Below are 21,208 nucleotides of genomic sequence, written 5' to 3'. Positions count from 1 at the left end.
TACATGTCTCTGTCTGGCATCTTTGTTTCAGACTAACAAAGATGACCTGCAGATGTGACATGCTCCTGTGTACAAGTCAGAAAACATAGTAGACAAACTAACAGCTAACAGTTTTTAGAGAACCAGGAAAAAGTAAGTTAGTCTGAAGACTGGATTTAGCCTGTACAGTAGAATACAAGTACATACACTGCACACTGCTCTCTTGCTAGTTTGATAATATGATAATTGTAGGATAAGCTAGTCTCTTCATTCATCCATTAAATGCAGAGAAACACACACACACACACACACACACACACATATATTTAAATAAAAGTAACCCAGTTGAGCATGTTATATTTCCTATGTTGGCTCACCTCTTGTATTTTTGCATCAGTTAAGGATTAATTAGATCTTCTTAAAAATCATTGGTTGCTATTCCTTGGTTTTGTTTAGTTTAATTATTTGGGATCAGACATGTATCAACTGAAAGTCACAATACAAGCACATTTACTGTATACTGGACAGTAATTTAATACATTTGGTTTATTGGTCAACTCTGGGCAGCGCTTCTTAAAGTTATTATAAAACAGGGGGAGACTGCTTGTTGAGAATTGCTGAGCTAAAAAGGCATTCAGAAGACTTTTCAGGAAATAGAGGTTTCAAACTCATGTGCAGCCCGGTATCACAAAGACTTAAAGGGCAATACACAAATAAACGCTGCACAGCTCATATGGAACAACAAGTTACAGACAAACATTAAAAGATACACAAAGAGGAACATTTGTCTGATCGAGAGAGCGTGTTTCTCCTCATGTCCAGCAGATGGGGCCATTGGCCTACCTAACTGTTAGAGACTGGAAACAGTCCTCACAACAACTCGTCTTTAATTGACTGTACACTTAGTTGTGAGATGTTCACAATGTAGTTTAACGAATGCATAAAACAAGACCTTTTATTTTGAACATAAAGAAATGTGTTGGTTTGCCACATTCATTTTAATAATTTACAAATCAATTTCAAACACAAGGAAGGAACAAAGAAAATAGACTATGTAGATTATTTGGAGTGTAATGCTGATAACTGCAAAGGCATTCAATTAAAATGGAAAAAACAAATTATTTTGATTCCTGTATTACTTTCTTTTGTGAACATGTTGATAGAGTGGTATGTTTGCATTATACAGAAAGATCCTGAACATAAAACAAACAGGATGCAGTATTTTAAAAGGGAAATAAGATGTTTGGAAAGTGTTTTCATTTATCAGATTATCAGATCTGTACAAAACAGTTCCTCCAACATCATTTTCAAAAATGACAGCATTAGTCACAGGATACTGCAGAGCTGTAGTGTCGACTATTATTGTAGTTAGTGCAGATGATCTGGTCCTGTTAATTCATCTCAGGCATTCAAAACAACATGGCACGTTTTTGAAAAGCCTGTAGTACTCCTCCTGAATCTGGAACAACAAGGAAACACATCATTTTTATAATATAATATAATATAATATGATATAATATAATATAATATAAAATTGCACTTGTAGCAGTAGCAACTGTATTTTTAAACAATATTGCTTACATGTTAATGAGTTATGAGTAATAATCCTAAAATATATCATAAATATAACATACATTTTATTTTTGATACACAAAGTATATTTTGCTGCTAATACTAAAATTTCAGTAGGTAATATTGGGCTCCACTATATTTTCTTTACAGATATAGTTCCTTGTAGCTGTTTCCAATCAAAAGTATTCACATGATCTATGTATAAAATATTTGTTTATCGTGGAATAAACTAACAAAAAACTTTAAAGTTCAAGCTTTAAAATGTCAGTTTATAGAGGTAGCTGCTGTATTTTGACAGCATTTAAATATTCCTCACACATCGCTTCAGTGATAACAAATCCTGAAGTATAAAGTTTATATGATAAATATCAAACTCTGAATTGGGCCATTTTGCATAATGAGTACTATTATTTTTGATTTGTGTATATTTTGCTCATACTTGCTAAAAGTACATTGCTATGTATCAATGCACTTTTACTGACTTGATAGAGTATTTTTTCCATTGTGGTATTGTTACTTTAGCATAACTTAAAGTTAACTATAATACTTCTTGGATCACCTGGTTATAATATAGTATAATATAATATAATATAATATAATATAATATAATAACATTTAATATGATATAATATAATATAATATAATATAATATAATATAATATCAGTGGTGTAGTCAAACATAAAACATTTACTCAAATACTTATTATATTAATTATGAGGTTCTTTACTTAAGCATTTCCGTTTTATTATTTTTCTACACTTTTAATTCAATACATTTCAGTGGGTAATATTGTACTATATAATATAGTAACTTGTAACTTTAGAGTAAACATATAGTCTGGGTAATCTGTGTATGAGATATATATTTTTATTGTATACTCAAGTAACAACCTTTAAAGTTCTAACTCTAACATTACAGTGTTTATACAAGGGGGTTATTGTATTTTGACAACATATGTTATATATATGTATGTGTGTGTAATTTTGCACAATGAGCACTATCACATATGCTTTAATAATCATCTCATGGAATATAATATAATATCTTTAATATAATATCTATCTCTAATATCTTAATAGCATAAAGATAATAAAATTCCTATTCACCAACATACTGTCATGATGCTCATTATTAGACATTATCATTTTCTGAACTGCTCACTGTCACATGATGAAAGTTAAAGTTAAAATAAATACATTAATAAAATAAAATAAATAAATAAAGTCCCAATCAAATTGTTACCTTTCTGGACAGGACACAGAGGAAGATGAAGATGAACATGCCCTGGAAGGCGTTGGTGATGGTGAACAGATAGGCAGTGAGGGTGGTCTCATTGAGGATGTGCAGCACTCCAAAGGTCCAGGTGGCTCCCAGCACGAACAGCAGAGCCAGGGCACCACGGGCGCAGGACCTGAGGGCCATAACACCGACTTTAACAGAGTGCGAGTGAACGCAACAAACGACAGCAAAGAACTCATTTTAATTTGATACTGCAAGGACACCACATGATACCAAAATAATAAACCAGATAAGAAACTTAACAGCTTGATTTTCCATATCCTTTGACCTTCTCATCAGAAGTACATATAATCCTACCTGATGTTTTCATAGTGGCTGATTTCGGGCTTTTTCACAGCAGTGTGCCGGTACACTTTGTAGATGATTACGCCAAAAGCCAAGAGATTAACCTTTAGTGGAGGCCGACCAAACAAACATGACAAACAAACACAATCACATGAATATTTATCCTTGAAACAATCCCTGTTTGATGATTTCAATTAATACTTTTTAGGATGTTACAAAGAACTCTGGTCTTACCAGAATGATCAAACACGCAGGTCCGATGAAACTCCATATGAAGTGGTTTTCTGTGCTCAGCCAACAACTACGACACAAATATAGAAAAAAACACTTTTATTGACTCAACTTGCGTGTTAAGATCTCTTTGTAATAATACCTCATTATGTGGACGCATTATTCTATCATTTTACATTAGCCTAATCTGGTCTTATCTTAATTATGACTATATTGCATGGGCACACATACCCTTCTTATCTTACAAATACATAACAATTGATTAGGAAAGCTACCTCTGCTTAGAGTAATGAACAATCGGCAGTTCTTTTACAAAACCTCAATGTTTTAATTATATTTTGCACTCATAAACAAAAGACCTTTATTTATAGATTTCTATTTAAACCCTCTGTCGACCCAAAACCTTCAGAATTTGTTTTACACTAATTCAGTTATTACCTTCCTCTCAACAAGCATCTTCAACTTCCTTTATGTCCCTACAGGCCAAATTTAATCTCTGTCCCCTTGTATTTATAATTAATGTAATTTGTTTATCTTTGTTCCCTGAAAAAAATGCTGAATGAGTCGGAAAAGAAGTCTTTGTAAAAGCCTTTGTCAATACAAAAAAAGCTCAAATGTATTCGTCTTACACTTTATCAGTGCCATAATACTTGGAGCCGAGTGTTGCTGAGATGGTCACCACCACCGCCGGGCTTCCGTAGCCGAAGAGGTAAAAATTACGGTGCAGGAAGCCTTTGTTGTAGATGACGCCAACCACTATTAAGTAGAGATGGATGCCCTCGATGCACATCCAGGCAAAGGCCGCGAGGAAGAAATAGTGCAGCAGCCCGGCGATAACAGAGCAGAACAGCTACGAGGAAACAAAAGAAGAGATTGTACGGTTTAAGTTAATGATGTGTAGATGTATGATGAATGTAGAAATACTGTTATTTTGCTCCTGTTGCACTTTGTGCATATGTGTTTGCAGTGATGTAGAGAAACTAAATGCATTTGCGAGAGTACTGTACTAAAGTACCCCTTAATGTAACACTCACACGTACATATATTATATATGAGGCAATAACCATAATTAATAAATGTTAAATGTATATGTTAATTAAAGATAAGCTAACAGTTTTTCCACTGTTAACAAACAATGAAATGCTTTATAAACATTTGTTAATCATTTGTCTATTGTGATGGTGCAACTGATGTTTATAATACTTTGTTTATGGTTAATAAATACTGTGTAGTTCAACATTATTTGGATGGTCAGTATAAAGTTGCAAACCTTTGATAAGCCTTTACAACTGCTCAATGGGTGAAACGGTAAAATAACTATTAACTATAGTTGATTTTATATTTTTACCCCACTACATTTATTATTGATGAATTAAGTTAGTAGTTCCTTAAAAGCTTGAAATCATTTATACAAAATTGTATCGACATCTTATTATCTACACAGCAGTATATAAAGCAGTTAAAATCAACCACACCTTTACCAGCTCAATCAATTAAAGTTTATTCATATTGTATCATTATTGTGATACGAGACTGTATATCGTCTTAGATTGTGTATATTATTATAGCGTGATAAGTCATACGTGTTGTCTTTTCCTGGCGTTAAAGGCTGCATTACAGTAAAGTGAAGTCATTTTCTGAACATACCAGACTGTTCTGCCTTTACCCATTATTTCCACACTACTGAGGATTATTGATCATAAATCTCATAGTGTTACAGTTTCATCTGTAGTGTTTTGTCAAGGTACCAATATTCATCACCACAATATTGTTGCACTATTCTTCGTGAGGCGTTTGGTCAAAAGTATTGTGATTTTTGATTCTGTCGCCCAGTCCTAACATTTATGAAGTGCTTTTGAGGAGCTATTAAAATATTGAGATATATATTGTGCATAATGATATAGCCTAAAAATATTGTAATATTATTCAAGGCCATATTGCCCAGCCTTTATTAAAACCATATGTTCATTAATCTATTAAATCATAGATTATAATCCAATAATATAATACAGATCATTCTGAAATAGGCCAGTCTGCATAATGAGTGATTCTAATTCTGCCACTTAAAGTATATTTTGATGTTAATACTTTAACCTGCTTGTAACCAAGTATTTCTACACTGTGGTATTTTACTTGAGTAAATGATCTGAGTACTTCTGTTTGTCTGATTAACATTATTTCTGAGGAAATATATCACTAATCTTTTAGCATTTTCCTGTCAAAGGCTCCTTTAAATCATCAACAATGTACTTGTTGCGCACCCTCCCTTACTACTGAAATAAGATGGGTTTTAATCAATGAAATGGCAGAATAGCGGGTCACACGAGCTCACCTTATGTGTGTTCATGTTGATCCCCACCAGGAAGATGAACTCGGCCATGAAGAGGCTGCAGCACAGGTTCTTGTGGATGGTGGTTCTGGTGCTCTGGATCTCGCTGAAGAACCAGAAGGTGAAGATGCACATGGACAGACAGATGAGGGAGATGATCATCCCCAGCTGGGTGATCCGGGTCAGGATGGTATAGTGGGCCACCAGCTGAGGAGCAAATGGAAAGGGAAGTGTTTCATTCACAGTTTCATGGTATGCTGAAGTCGTTATTTGTTGTATTTTCTGCTTGGGATCATTTGATGTAACACTGGGAACATTCTGGTGTTACACCAGTATGTTGGGTTGCAGGCATGCAGGGTCAATTCTGTATCACATATAAGCCAGACAAATGGTTATTTTATATTATTTTGACTTTTCCCTTTTAATCAAGGGTTATTTGAAGATGTGTGTGGTGTGTATCTTGGGTGTAAGTTGTGGGCGTAAATCTCTTAGAGTTTCTTTGCCAGTGAGTGTTCACAGTGAGTCGCGTTGCCTTTAGGAGCTGCAAACCCTGACAGACTCGTTTTTGGTTTCAGTGGTTTAAGTTTCAGAATTGCTTGTATTTAAAAAATAAAAAAGAAAAGAATTCACATTAAAAGCTGGTTCAATGTTGTCATTAGTACCTTAAAAAAACATACTGGTATTGGTCTTAGTGGAAAGCAAGTGCACACCGAAATACATCTAAATAATTCAATTCAATTCAATTCAGCTTTATTTATAAAGCACATTTCATGCACAAGGCAGACTCAATATGCTTCACAACAGGTATACATAGTTATATAAAAATAAATTAGAAATCGAATAGAAAACAAGAAGAGTGCAAGTGCAAGTAAACAATCATATATGTCATCTTCAGCACATACACACTTAGACTCACACATGCGCACCCACTCACACAATCACATATGGACACATGCACACACACACAGTTCAACAGAATGCTGTTGAGCAAAGATATGTTTTTAATCTGTTTTTAAAGATGGCTACTGATGTGGCATGTCTAACTGTGTCAGGCAAGGTGTTCCATTTTCGTGGGGCATATACACTAAAAGCCGCCTCCCCTTCTTTGGATCTGGTGTTTAATCTAAATGAAGTATGCACAGAAGATAAGAACATTTGGTATGTTTTAGGTGTTATATAACAACAAAGATTTTGAATTTTCCAGATAAACTGGAAGGTTGTGTCTCGAGAAAATGTTCCTATTTCTTTGGATGAATAAACTGCTTAAAACCCTGTTGAATAACCCATGACAGAGTTTATGATTTCAGCACAAACATCACTTACTCAAGAAGTTATAAAATACAGTATGACACCATCTGTAGTTTACTCAATGAAAGCATTAAATAGCCATGTAAGTTTTCACAACGAGGCTGGATTTATTAAAAAAATGATCCATAGATCTAAGGCTAAATATTCCATATCTTTTGTATGCTCTTCAATAATTAAATAATTTTCTAAAGATGAAAATAGAACAATCTTAGATAAAATACTATTGTCAGAATCCAAATATGAGGTTCAATTCTTGCCCTCTTTGATAACAAACATGTTCACCACGACCAACATTTTTCCTTAAAATCATTTTAATAAATAATCATAAGCTCTGTTGGAAAAATGCAAAAGAATGCAAAAGAAACAACAAAAAATGACCACAAAAAAAGAAGGAAATACCTTTGCACTATTACAGTTGTATTTTTAATGTAAGATCACTCACGTTGGCTCGTCCGGAGGACATGAGGATGGCAAAGTGTGTGAGGTGAGTGCAGGAGCAGGTGGTTGCATTGCTGTTGACGTGGACGATCTTGCAGCCGTGAGTGGCCCAGCGGCCCTGCAGGCTGTCCGCCTCGTACTCCCAGAAGGCGCACTTGGTCACATCAGCTTTCGTGTCGATGGGCTTCAGGGGACAGAGAGGGAACGGAGACGCTGTTAAATGTGGATGGTGCTGTTTTTATTAGTTTTTGTCCTGCACCGCTTGGGGTTAAAAACAGATTGTGCAGGTCCAAATCAGACTTAAAATGAATTATATATCCATCCAGAGTGCTTCAGAAATCCTATTTGAAATTTTTTGATCAAAATGTTAATGTTGCTTTAGTGTCATTTTCGTACATTTTCCAAACATTGCTGTGATTTGCATTCTTATTATTCTCATCTTCTCACAACTTCATGACTTACTAAAAATAAAATGCTAAATAATTATCATGCATGATAATTTGGGTCAATATGAATAGCACAGGGCATAAAGTGCAGCCATGTGTGCAGCACACAATGCGCCAAGGGAGCGGCGGGTCACTTTTCGTATTTTTGTGGAAAAGGAATCTCAGTGGGATGTACAAATGTTCAGCAGCAGAATAAAATGGAAAAGAGCAGATTTTGATCATTAACAGCAACATATTTTCCATAAATTATTATGTGCAGTTTATTTGAATTATAACGATCCAAACGACCACCACATTTGCAGTAAAAATTAACATTATTTTCATAAAATCAATTTAAAAAATGTGGTTGTCAATTTAGGCTAATTAGGTTGTCTGTACTTTTATTCTGTAACTGTTTATTATGTTTGCATTCAGTTAGATTTATATGATGCCAAGTTGGTGTAACATTTATGATATTTTTTTTATTATAGCAAAATAGTAGCCACAAAATGTTCCGTTAAATTAATGTGTCAAAAAATACTGAACAGGTGCAAGGAAAAAACTCCAGTGCATCATGGGAAAACACCACACCGCCAGCAGAAAGTATCTGCCCGAAAATGGAGCCCAAATTATTGATTGTTGCTCTTTAAAGGCAATTTACACAGGACTTTTCACTGCCCATCATAAATCAACACCTCCTTTGTTAGGCTTAAGCCTCAAGGGTCCAACAAAAATAATGATTTTACTTTCTCATACATTTTAATTATCTTAAAAGAAAATACCAGTACATTAACTTTTAGGGTTATTTCCCTCATTACTCGCTTTCCTCCATCAAATATCCCCCTTTTCCTCTTCCCTTTCCCCTTAACTGAGAGGTCACTGCAGACATACAAAGTGCCGAATCTTAAAATGTCATAAAACATCACACGACTACTCCTCCCATGTGAGCTTGTTTAAATTTGACTCGAATGGAAACTCTGCCTGTTTCCAAGTTACTGCCAGTCGGTCTGGAAATAAGGAAGCTATTCCACACTGCAAAGGATAAAGCAATGGTAGCTCTGTCAGAGATATATATGATGGGGTATTGATGTTTCAAACTGAGCAAGATCCTACTGGAAGTTAATGTTGGTAAGTTACTCATAATGACAGAGTAAAGGGGGAATGGGTTTAAGGTAGCAAGACATCTTCACCTAGATTCCCCTAGATTTGTCAAAAAAGACAGATTGTACTTTAGTTACTTAAATGCTGCTAAACTAAATGAAGTGACTAAGGAACTGAATAAGGAGAAATAGCCACTATAATCAAGAAAATCCTACAAAACTTTCACTGCGACATTAGGAGTGTAAAAACAATGTAGCCAGCCTCAGCACTCTGTACAGGCTTTACCTCGTTGTGTCGCAGAGTGAAGGTGACATGGTCAAGTTGGTAAACGTCAGCAGGTTTGACGGCTGCTGCTATGACTTGGGAGTTGACAGTGATTTCCCCAGTTCCTGCATACCGCGAGTAGTCGGTGACACCTGGGTCGCTGCTCGGCTTCAGGATGTCACCGATGCTGTCATAGCGCACAAACACCACTGACACACTTCCTGATGGGCAGAAAAAAAAAAAGGTTGTACAAAGACAGAAGGAAGTCAGATTAATTATAGGTGTACATTTACAGCCAGTTTGAAGTTCTGAACTGTGCAGAGTTAAATGTGTATATTTAACAATGTACTACTGATTTTCTTTTTGCATGCTGACACCCAGATAATGTCCAGTCGAGTTGGTGCTGCTTGTGTATATTTTGCGGCCAAGACAGACTTGCAGATTTTGGGATGGGTGAGTCGTCCCAAAATGAGATTTTACTGGTGCAAATTTTAAGATATGCCCCCAAAGGCATAAGCAATAAATACATTTAAAAAAAAAAAAATGGTATTAAAGGTGCTACAGTTTATGTAAGAATTAGCCACCTGCCAACTTCTCACTCCAAATAACTCCAATCATAGCTGCTAACTGTAGTTGCTATTAGCTTGTAAGCTTAGTTAAGCTTTGAGCTGATGTTGTTTAGATAGAGAGCACCGGGGGACTGTTGGTTTTGTTTATTATCCGACTATCTCTGCAACCCAATACATAGATTACACTGACATAACATTAAAACTGTTATTTCTTCACATTCGGTTGATAATTTTTGTTAATTTTAGAACGATTTAAAAGCATGCACCTTTGAGAAAGAGAAATCTGAATACCCACTTTTACAACAAATTTAGCTTAAAACATATCTGGCATTGGGCAACATATAGAAAAACAGTTGAGCTGTTTACCCGAGCATGCAGGTGGTCCTATCTCTGAAAGCATTTTTGATTTTTGACCATCCTTTAAATATTAAGTAGACCACGTCTTTACCATTTCTGTCCTCCTCTGGTCTCAGTTTTGGAGTCAGACTAATATGATCTCCTGCCATCGAAGCAGACACTTTGGCTTTTGTGTGACGAGCATCAAAAGTGACGAGTTTCAGCTCTGTGGTTGAGGGAGAAACAAAAGTCAGTGATATGAAGGAATTATCAAATATTAAACTGACCTTACTTTCCTGCACACAGGTGGGAATAAACAGCAGGACAATTTAATATATTTCATGAGTTCAATGTGTAAGAGCTCTCTGTGTAAATAATTCTCTCACCCATCTCAGTGGCTTTGATTTTGAGCTCAGTTGGAGTTTTGTAGTTGTTGGCCAGTGTCAGAGCACTTTCTTCGACAGTGTGTAGCAGCTTGGTGATGGTGTGTTCCCGACGCCCTTCTTTCATTCTGCTCCAAGAAACCAGCTCATCCTTCTCCACCAAGTTGTTTACTGCTTTCACTAATTTCTATTGGAAGAAAGATTTGATAGCACATGTAACATATGTCCGTACTGCATTTGTTTTTAATTAGGTATGATTAGAACATTATGTTAATGTTATGTTATATGTTTGTCTCTTTTGATGTTTCAGTAATTGCAAGATATGATGTGTTTTTTGCTATTTGTGAACACACAGCAACACATATTTCTCCCCTCTCATATTTGATTGCAGCATCAATACAAAGGTCTCCTTGAGTTCATGGTAGAAAGGATCTATCTTTTTCCCCCCTAAACCAGTTCAAAGCATGACTGCAGTTCAGGCAGAGCTCCAAACGCTGAATGAGAAACAATAAAGATAAACAAAGATTACTGTAAGAGTTGAGTTGATGAAGGATGGTTTGACAGCGTAATCCTTTTCTCCTGCAGCCAGTGTTGACGCGGATTGAGACAAGGCCTCAACATATGCAATCACTTCCACTGAGGTTAGCTCGCCAGACGTCTGCTTGGCAATTTCCTTCAGCAGACTCTGAGGCTCGGTCAGGTTGCTCATCTAGGATGTTTACAAAGAGTACAGAGAGTATTGAATGATATCCTGTAAAGTTCTCATATTACATCAAGGCCTTCATGATTTCTGAGCAAAAATATTAATATACAGAAAATGTCTTTTTGTTGTAGTTAGATGGAACTGGTTAGTAAGCAGCTCACTCGCAAACTCAATAGTGTGCACACATACAGATTTAGCAAGTTGGAGACTCCACAAGGAGGAGCTGTTTGGTCATTCTTTGACCAGACTTCAACTAAAGGACATTAGGGTTACCGGGAGCAGTTTAACATGTTAATATCACCTCTTCCAAATAATGAAAGTGGTAGCTAATGGAATTCAAACACTTGTGCTGCCTGCAGGCGATGAGTGTTGCAGCCTTTTTTTTCTTTTTTCTTTTTTTTACGGCTACTGTTTTGTTGGAGTGTGTTTTTGTTGGATAAAATAGTAATCACACACAATACCTCACTGGAAAATGCTCATCTGGACAAGCAATCTGCAAATGCAAAGTAGCAAATGTTTTTTGTTGAACAGTTATTAAATGTCCCTTTCTTAACATCTATTAACTGAGCATAACCGAGCATAATATGAGGCTAGTGAGTGATAAAATCTTAATCTCCATGGGAATATTCCTGGTAAAATAAAGGTAGGTAAAAAGTACTGTACTTAAGTACAATTTTGTGGTACTTGTACTTTACTTGGATACTTTTTTTTAAAATCACTGATTCCAATAATCAGAAAAATACTGAATGTTGAATTTGAAAGGGTGCTAATCACTCTACAGTATACATACATGTAATACTATGTGCAATATGTAATTTACTTTCACTTGTACTTTTGATATTTGATTAAATTTATTGACAGAAAATGACTTTAGTACATTTAGTATTGTACACAGACCAGCTGCTACTATCGGTACCCAGGCCAAGGCTTCTGACAGAAGGTGGTGGTGGGAATATGCTGTAAGGGCTCCACAACGATGGAATAATCTTCCTCTGAGAATCAGGTGAGCTACCTCAGTATCCTCCTTTAAAAATCTTTTAAAAACCAATTTTCAAAACATGGTGTATTAATGTATTTTATGCGTATTAGTGTATTTTTCTTGTTTATGATCATATTCTAAGGATGTTTTTATTTTGTTTAAATTCCCACCTGCATATAATTGTTGCAAATGAACTGTGTATTTTTTGTTTTTATGTTTGTGAAGCACGTTGTAAACTTGTTTTTGAAAAATTGTTATTATCATTATTATCATAATTATTATTCTACTTTTACGAAGGATGACTTTCAGTTTTACCAAAGTAATATTTCAACACAATATATGTACTATTATCCAAGTATAACGTTTGGGTACTTTTTACAACACTGATAAATGGTCACCTAACCAGAGTATTATTTTAATCTCCCTCCTTCTCTAGTGACCAGGAGGACAGTCCTGGAGAAAAGGGGACGCATGATGACAGAGGACACAATAATCATAGTAATTTGCATAAAATATTACACACTCTAGTTAAAAAAAGTCATATTTATTAAAAAAGAAGAAACAACTGTAACAACCATTGCGTGCAGGTCTCCTATTGGCCAAATCTGCTATTGCTAGCCGTTACTTTTCTTGCCTGTAGGTGGCATGACGTAGGTGTGTGTTTGAAACTGCTGTCACTGCAGGTGGCAGTTGGATAATAGTGGCTGGTGTTGTAGTTCAGTCTTATATCATGTTCGACTCATTTCTCTCCAACAGAGGGCAGTGTCATCACATCTATTTATACCACATTCGTTTGAACTCCTGGGGAGGGGTACTTACATATTCAAGTGTTTTGTTGACAGTCTGTGTGATGCAGCCGATGTTGTCATGGCAGTATTTTTGGGGGTGCTCTGGAAAACAACAATTACCAAAAGAATCCCTTTGATTGCTTAATTCATTTCCATAATTTCACCAGGGTAAAACCTGTTACATTAAAGTCTGAATTGCATTAAACTTGCACTGGCATAACATCACATGGCTCGCTTTGTGTTAAACATCGCTTAAAACATCAGAAAATTCAAGATTGCAACTTTTACTTGATGTGTTGCATGATTGATTCTCCCCTCGAAAAATGTTTAAAATGATCTTGTTCTTGTGGAGAGATGAAGAAAAATGCGTGTCCTTGGATGTAAGTACCAGTGCGTGTCATGCATGCGTGTGTGTGTGTGTGTGTGTGTGTGTGTGTGTGCATGTGTGAGGCCTTCCATCCTCATACCGACCTTTACATCTTACACCTCCCTCTGGATGAAAGTGCTTAGTGCCTGAAGTGGGGACGTAATCACGCTGACAGGAGCAATAGAAAGATCCATTCGTATTATGGCAGTGTGAGTTTGGTCCACAGAGCTGTCCTGACTTGCATTCATCAATATCTGAAAGATGCAAATGAAGAGTTCGGGCGTGATTAAAAGATAAATACAATATGATTAAAGTGCCACTCTCAACATAACTGATAAATACAGATATTAACAAGCCTGTCAGTAAAGTATTTCTACCTCAAAATGAGTGAAAATGAGACAGGAAGTGAAATGAAGATCCCACAAATAAAGAATGTGGGCTAAGAAGCCCTGCTCATTACATTTAATACTCTGTATAATTGATTTGGGGAGAGAAACTGCACTTCCTGCATGCATATTACACATTTGAATATTCATAAATCAGCCTCTTGAATCAGCTACATGCTCCTGCACCAAATTAAACGGCGTTTGCCACCCAGTTGGAAATCTGCAGGAATACTTTATGCAGCAGCGTGGGTTAGAGGTGCTACTCTTCCATCGCAAATGGAGCAAAAGATCTCAGGTGGTTGCTCAGAATAGCAGATGGGAAGGAAGTGAAAGGCCGAGGGGGAAAAAAAATCACTTCCAACATGTTTATCCTCCCCAGTACAGTGAAAGAGAAAACAGTTCACACACACACACACACACGCTCACGTATAGTCCTGACACCCTCACAGCTGTGTGTGAACTGTTTTCACACTCGCTCATGTAAATGATAGCTTGCCCAGCTGCATGTGAGGCCCTCTACCAGTACAGTTCATAATACATTACTGATCATTACAGCATTGGACCAAAATGAATTTTTGTACATTTGCTGAGTGTGTGAATCGGACATTACCGATGCATTCGGTGCCGTCGTTGGGTTGGAACTCTTTCGGTCCTGTCGACGATCCTGTCGATATGTATCCAGAGATACATGTGCAGTAGTAGCTGCCCTCTGTGTTGGTGCAGTTCCCCCTGTCGCCACAGATATTGGTGACATTCTGGCACTCGTTGTCATCTGTGGTGAAAAGAAGAGGACAGAAAGAGAACTGGGTTAGTTGGTAGAAAAACTAGGTTAAAAAAAATGCACGCAGGCTTAAAAACTTGTGGCTGCTTAAAAAAAATAAAATCGTATGAGCAAAGGACATAAAATATATTTGCAATGTGATTTACAAAAATTTACTAAATTAAAGCTGCATTATATAGTTCTGAAATAGAAATTCGATCATTTATACAGTCGTAGAGATATTTATTTGAAATATTTCCATTATAAACAAGCCATCCTCAGAAGGGAATTACCTCCTCACTGTTTAAAGCGAGAAGGGAGGTAAAGGTCCTGCAAATATAAACAAAGTAAAACAGAACGAAATTGTGTTTATCATTACATTTCTTTTTCACCTCTTCTCTTTTTCTCTTCTCTTAAAATGTCTTTCCAAAAACTACATATGGCCCCTTTAAGTAAAAAATCTTGTATTCTCTGTTTTGAACAAATGTTTTTTCTTTTCTTTTTTTTTTAATCTTAAACGGATATATAATTAATTTATGATGTTCAGTGCATTATTTACAATATGTTCTTCGATTAATTGCACTTTAATTTTTCCATTCCACTGAAAAATGTCCATTTCATTTCCTATCATGTGTCCCTCTTCTTAATTTGCAACATTTCCCGTAAAGCCTTTCAATACACTCGCGTCTGAGCATGTAGCAAGTGTCTGTTGGAGATATTTGGAGATAATTGTAGCCGTAGTTGAAGTTTCTTTTGTTACTTAAAAAAAACTGCATGTCTTGTGTCGGATTTGCAGTTTCGTCTGCAGCTGGTAAAGAAACTGAAATCTCTTCAAGATAAATGTCTTCTCTGACTCCTGGGCATTATGCAAAATGGCTGGACTATCAGAAAACTCTTACTTTGCCCTTTTTAACTGATATTAAGCCTTTAATTTAAAATAGGGCAGTAAGTTGTCTCTTACGTACAGCATAAATCACCGAAATTGCCATGACATTCTTGGGACATGGTGGCAGCAGTTCTGAACATGAACATCTGTTTTCCAAATTTAGATACCAGAGCTAATATTTGGTCACAAATTCAGGAGCGATGATTTGGTGGGATTATTTCTTTTTCTTATTTCAATCCATTTGTCAATGTCCAGAAAACTTACCCTGTACAATCCCCACTCCAGTATATTTCCAGATTCAGTCAAACTGTCCTCCAAAATTAGATTATTATTTAATTTAATACCTCAATCTGATCCTGATCCTCAACGGAGCTCAGTTGTGTTGTGTGTCTCAGGCTTCAAAAAGTAAGTCAAGTCCTGATTAAAGCCTCGGCTGCCTCCAACTTCTATCAAATTTCGATTGTTCACATTTGTGATTGATGAGTTGTTTTTGTTGTGTTTGTTTTTGAGGAACTCAAATTACTTCAAATATTTTTCACCCTGTCACCCAGTTTTTAAAAAGCACTAAAATAGAGCAACTGGGGAGTTGAGGATGTGGCTGTGGCCCACACACTGTAGAAAGTGCTGTTCCAGCTTTGTTTTCAAACACGTCCCTCGTCTGCCAGTTTTTTGGAAAATGACCCGGTAAGAATTTCCACTGTTGTTTTCCCTTGTCTAGGTATGATGAACACTGTGCTCTTCCTCCCCCCTGTACCTTTTGCACAAAAGCTGTCCGGGAAGGGAAATCCTCTGCTCTGATGAGGGAGGTGACTGTATCCAAAAGGGAAATACCTCCATGACTCACAGGACCCTTGAACCGTCATTGTTTGCACAAACATTGCACCCACATATTTTATGAGTCAGTCTGATGATTTGGATTTATCTTCAAGTATTCAGTAGATTCTGAACTTTTTACCTCCGCCCAGGAGGTGTCTGTTTGTCAGCTGTCGTTGGTTGGTTTGTCAGCAGGATTACACAAAAACTACTGAACAGATTTTCACAAAACTTGGATGGAAGGTGGGGCTCGGCCCAGAATAGACACCATTAACCTCTGGTGCAGATCTAGATAAAGGGAGATAGGGATTTTTTTAGGAATTTTTATGTTAATTTCTTTAATACTGCAGGATAGGGCATTTTCAAAATTTTCATTAATATCTCATTGAAGAGTGCATGGATCTTGACCAAAAAAAATCAGGCGTGCTTACAGTAGGTGGCTGATGTCTATAAGTGATTAAATTTGAGGCAGATCCTAATAACAATTCAGATCTGGTGGTTTTGAATAGGTTTGATTTGATATTGGATTAGGCTTGGTTGAACTGAAGGGGCCTGCTGGGCCTTGGCAGAGGTATGCGCTCTACTGAGTGCCATTCTAGTTACATTTTTTTTTAAGAAAATGGTAAAAACAATGAATGAATCAGCTCATCAATTCTCTGAAATAAATATTATTTTCTCTATCTTTTTGTGTTTTTTGCATTTTTTTTCCATTAAGTAACTTTTTAAAGAAGTTAATTCTTCACAGTACATCAGGAACTAATTCATGGCATCTTGTTTCATGATTTTTTTTTTTGCATAAAATTAACTTTCACACCAAATGAACCAATTATTTTTTATATCTACTAGTACTTAAGAACTCTATTAACACATTACTTTATAGTGCCATTTTGTTTTAAAACCATTCGCTGCAGAGTTTCGACTTCTCATATTTTGATTAACTTCTGGCCCTTGAGACTTGCAGGCTGTTGTTGTGATTGTGATCAGGAAACAAAAACGGTTCCAGGAATTCCAAACAACCCAGAAACATAACAGGAGAAACAACGCTGACTGAGAGGCAACGCTGGCTATTAGAAGTGTTGCTAATAAAGCTGTACGGTGGAGGTATCTTTTCTGATTGCAGTGTTTTCTCTGCAATTAACTCTGGGTGAGGTGAGCTGCCAAATAATTGGTAGGCAAAAAAAGAAAATGTGAGTTCCAAACTTCCAAAGTTGCTGGTCCAAATACAGCCTCTTAAAGAGCACAGACAAATCTAACTTTGACTCACGGTGCCTTCATGTTTTGAAATGGCCAAATTCATTATGAAGCTCAATTTAAAAGAAGTAAAAGCAAAGGTCTGTGGAAATGCAGTTAGCTGCCTGTCACACTGAACATTAACACAAGCCAGCATGTTCTGTACCAAACATGTTAACAAATCACCGCAGATACTGTTTTGCGTTCACATGTATCCCTTTTTAAATGTTGATAAAACTGAAGGATTTATACTATCACTAGATATTGAGTTAAGCTTTAACATGTGAATGCCTGAGATATTCTTAGCTGTTTACATTCCAGTTATTTTGTACTGCACAGTCAACCCACACGCTCTAAAAATGTGAAATTAACCCACGTGTGTGTACCAGTGTTGGCCCATTGCTTCTGCCTGCTTATGATGGGCAGTCACACACAGCAAACAGTCAAGTCTTCCTGTGTATAGCTGTTTTGCTTATACTGTTATGTATATACTCAGGAACATATAAGTGGCTTGTATTTTTTATATTCACCATTGCAAAAACTTGTTCCATCTCCAGTATATCCGTGTCTGCAGAAGCAGGCATTGTTTGATCCATTCAGGGCCTTGCACGTTGCAAGACGGTGACAAGAATCACAAATGTCAGAGAGGCTGCATGGATCCATCACACTGGAGAGCCATGCTGCGAACATAACAGTACCAGTGTTAAAAAAAATTATATCAGAAGAAGCAAAAGCAAAAATGTTAAAATACTTTTACTAATTACTAATTAGTAATAATCTGTTGTTTTTTTTAAATTATTTTTTTAGCATGTTTAGTTCCAGTAGAAATTGTATTGTAATCTTTTGGCTGCGTTAATCGGTTACTCATGTAGCCACAGGGTCCAGTGAACTCATTACCGAACTACTGTACATTCAAGTTTGTAGCAACACACAAAATCAGATGTAAATGTAAAAAAATCCATATAATTTTAAAGTCATTCACAAATCTTATATCAGTCTCAAATCCGGCCCCATCACACGGCCCAAAACCCATCAAAGTCAGAGACCCCACAGATACATGTACTTCTATTACTGTCTCCCTGTAAGACACCTGCTAATATGCCAGAGCAAAGATAAGCCCACGTACCTGTCAAAAGTACAAGTTTCATTGGCGACTTGAGCAAAGACTCCATACTTGCGCTTGGTCTGGATTTTACTTTTAGCACAGACTGTGGTGGGCTGGCTGGTGACGTCGTCCATTTCCTTGCATCAGTTTTCCTGTTTCCCTAAACCTGGCCCTTCCTGTCCTGATCTTTAATCTGCTTTCAAAAACATGCAGCCTTCACCCTCCCTTCAGCAACCACTCCAACACAAAGCACCCAGAAGACTCTTTTTATTTGGTTCCTCTGTAGATCTAATATGAACGATGTTTTAACAGAATTCACTCATTTTTCTGTTTCTGTGTTGACACTGTGATTTATGTCATCATTTTTGTGAGCCTCCGCGCCATTGTTCTCGCTCGAACACGTAGAGCGGGCCTATGTAAACACGGGCCAAAACAACGCCGACCAACCTCACGGAAGGACGACCCCCTCCCTTCCGCAAAAGACTGTACACAAAATGCACACCCACATTCCAGTGCTGTGTGTCTTGCAGCGACCATCTCACTGTTCATCAGACAAACAGGTCTAAATACCTGTAATTCATCCAGGATGTTTCAAGCCTTTGAATTTCAGTTTACAGACTAAATAATCTACTTGTCAGACTCTTTAATGTAGTGTTTGATTTATATAGGCTTACCAACAGCAGTGTTTTAATAATAACAACCAAATTCTTAATAATAACAACTAAATTATTGCATTATTGGGTCGTATACAGTGGCTGTGAGTCATGTTTTTGTTTAAAAGAAAAAGAAAGAGAAAGAAAATATTTCATAGATGCAGATCTAGCCTCTCAAACAGTGAACTGTTAAAGATACCGTGAGCCATTTATAAAGTTGTTGAAATACCGTGCAGCATTGTTTAACATGTCTATTCACGCTGCCTTAAAAAAAAGAAAGAGTATTTCTATCGGCATGAGTAGCCAGGAATGGCTATATAAACAGACTTTTAAAGCCCTTTGTGCTGCAGTTATATAGTGAGTGTGCCTTTGAAGATAAGCAATAAAACAACATATTTCGTTTTTGTTTCTTTGACACCTGCCATGGACTAATGACCCCATTCTCTGCGAGGGAAATGAGCAGGGCTGGGTGCTGGTTGAGTTTCTGTTGCTGGGCTACTGACCCACACAAAACATAGTTATAAGAAGAAGCTGTCAGTTTGAACATTTTCATCTTTGTTCAAAGCCTCAAAACTGTCCATTTCAAGTGCAGATATTTACAATTTTGCTAATCCGCCACGCCCGGGAGTATCAACACTCATAACTGTTGTTTTAAGGTGGACTTTAACCGGCAGTGGCAGTTAGAAAACAGGTGAATTCAAATGTGAAGCAGCAACAATAGTCCAGTAGGAGAAGTAGCCATTCAGGTGTAACTCAGGTCTTTTTAAACCGCCCTCTGCTTTCTGGCACACAAACACATTCACTGATGAATGGTTTCACTTGGATGATAAGTTCTTTGTTGACTGTATTGCAATCTGTGGAGGCGGTTTGAATTGCTTAGGCAAGGCGTTCAGTATATTGCTGAGAAAGGCAGCTGCTTTGAATGACACCATTAGAATTGCGCTGCATTACTGTCCTGGGAAAGTGCTTGGTGAAAACCACATCTGAATGTCTCGCTCTGACACTCTCCTAATAGTAAGGAAGGAAGTGATGTTGTCTAGAACAAACCTGGACTGATTGCACCCTTCCTCCTCCGCTTTTTTGTCTCAGGAAATCTCTCATTTAGGGAGAAATTCGTTAAGCTCTCTCAGGAGCTTGCTTACTCCACAATGACATTGTAAAAAAGACACCTAAGTGAAAAGATCTCCGCCACTGTGTGGAGGCAGTTTTGTGTAAATGTTTCCTCTTTTCCTTTCCTCTCTCATGGATATGGAAATTTTGATTCTGCAGTAGCAGAATTCTGCATGGGTTTTCTGCGTGTGTTGGTGTGTGTTTCCAGTGCTATTCAGGCGATATTGAGATTTGGAATACAGGGTACACTGGAGAATCTATTTTGACACTTCTCACATATATCTGCTCTGATGTTGGCCTTATGTTCAGCCATGATGGGAGGACTGAACGCTGGGGCACAGATGGCAGCAAGTGTCTCATAAACTTGGAGCTCTTGAATATTTCAGTACACAAGGTTGAAGAGACAAAGCACGCTGTCTGCTCAGGTTCAGAGATGCCAGCTGCTGTGCGGGTGGAGAACCCTACAAGATTTACATTACACTTAAGTATCGGTGGTGGTGCTTTAGCAAAACAGTCTGTACTTCATCCATCCTGTAACTGAAATAACACCTGTCAGGCATGACAAGAGTAAAAGGCAGTAACTTCAATTTTGGTTGAAAATGAGATTCTGTCATTCTTGTTTGTCAGCGTTTGGTCATGGGATGATAAGAGGATCAAGAATATCCTCTTATAAAGTCAACAAAACACCACAATTTCAGAAGTCTAACAAGCTATTTGGCTGACCACTAGAAAATAAACCTTGAAAGCATTTTTTGTCAGCCTGGGTGTTTTGAACTTTGAGAGACCACGAACTCTTACATAGATATGAAAGCTGATTTTATGTGACAGGCCAACAGAGTGCTGCAGGGAAGGCGTACTTTTGTAGGCTAACCCGGAAGTTAGCATCGCCCTGGTACCCTCAACAAAAT

General features: G+C 37.0%; 1 protein-coding gene across 1 annotated transcript; it reads right to left on the bottom strand.

Annotated features, from left to right (window-relative positions):
• Positions 1–421: 421 nt before the first annotated feature.
• On the bottom strand, positions 422–18,665 carry adgrl4 (adhesion G protein-coupled receptor L4). The gene is made up of 16 exons (XM_084355053.1): positions 18,559–18,665; positions 17,963–18,112; positions 14,354–14,515; positions 13,462–13,611; positions 13,022–13,092; positions 11,050–11,229; positions 10,524–10,707; positions 10,250–10,363; positions 9,254–9,453; positions 7,447–7,626; positions 5,700–5,903; positions 3,997–4,217; positions 3,371–3,437; positions 3,149–3,240; positions 2,795–2,963; positions 422–1,438 (listed from the first exon to the last, which is right to left on the bottom strand). Exons 1-16 carry the CDS (start codon positions 18,602–18,604, stop codon positions 1,376–1,378), a joined length of 2,253 nt encoding a protein of 750 aa, XP_084211179.1. The 5' UTR covers positions 18,605–18,665; the 3' UTR covers positions 422–1,375.
• Positions 18,666–21,208: the final 2,543 nt, after the last annotated feature.

Source organism: Pagrus pagrus, assembly GCF_965226575.1.
Source record: "Pagrus pagrus genome assembly, chromosome: 6".
NCBI classification, from domain to species: domain Eukaryota; kingdom Metazoa; phylum Chordata; class Actinopteri; order Spariformes; family Sparidae; genus Pagrus; species Pagrus pagrus.
The sequence above is the reverse complement of the archived record's forward strand: the minus strand, read 5'-3'. Positions and strand labels throughout refer to the sequence as shown.

Bases quoted from the DNA above. Each gene is read 5' to 3' on its own strand.
- adgrl4 (XM_084355053.1), bottom strand. From the start codon at position 18,604: ATGGAGTCTTTGCTCAAGTCGCCAATGAAACTTGTACTTTTGACAG. The intron at 13,612-14,353 runs GTAATGTCCGAT...TGCATCTTTCAG, and splicing joins CGACGGCACCGAATGCATCG to ATATTGATGAATGCAAGTCA. The intron at 7,627-9,253 runs GTAAAGCCTGTA...TGTCCCCTGAAG, and splicing joins TCACTCTGCGACACAACGAG to CCCATCGACACGAAAGCTGA.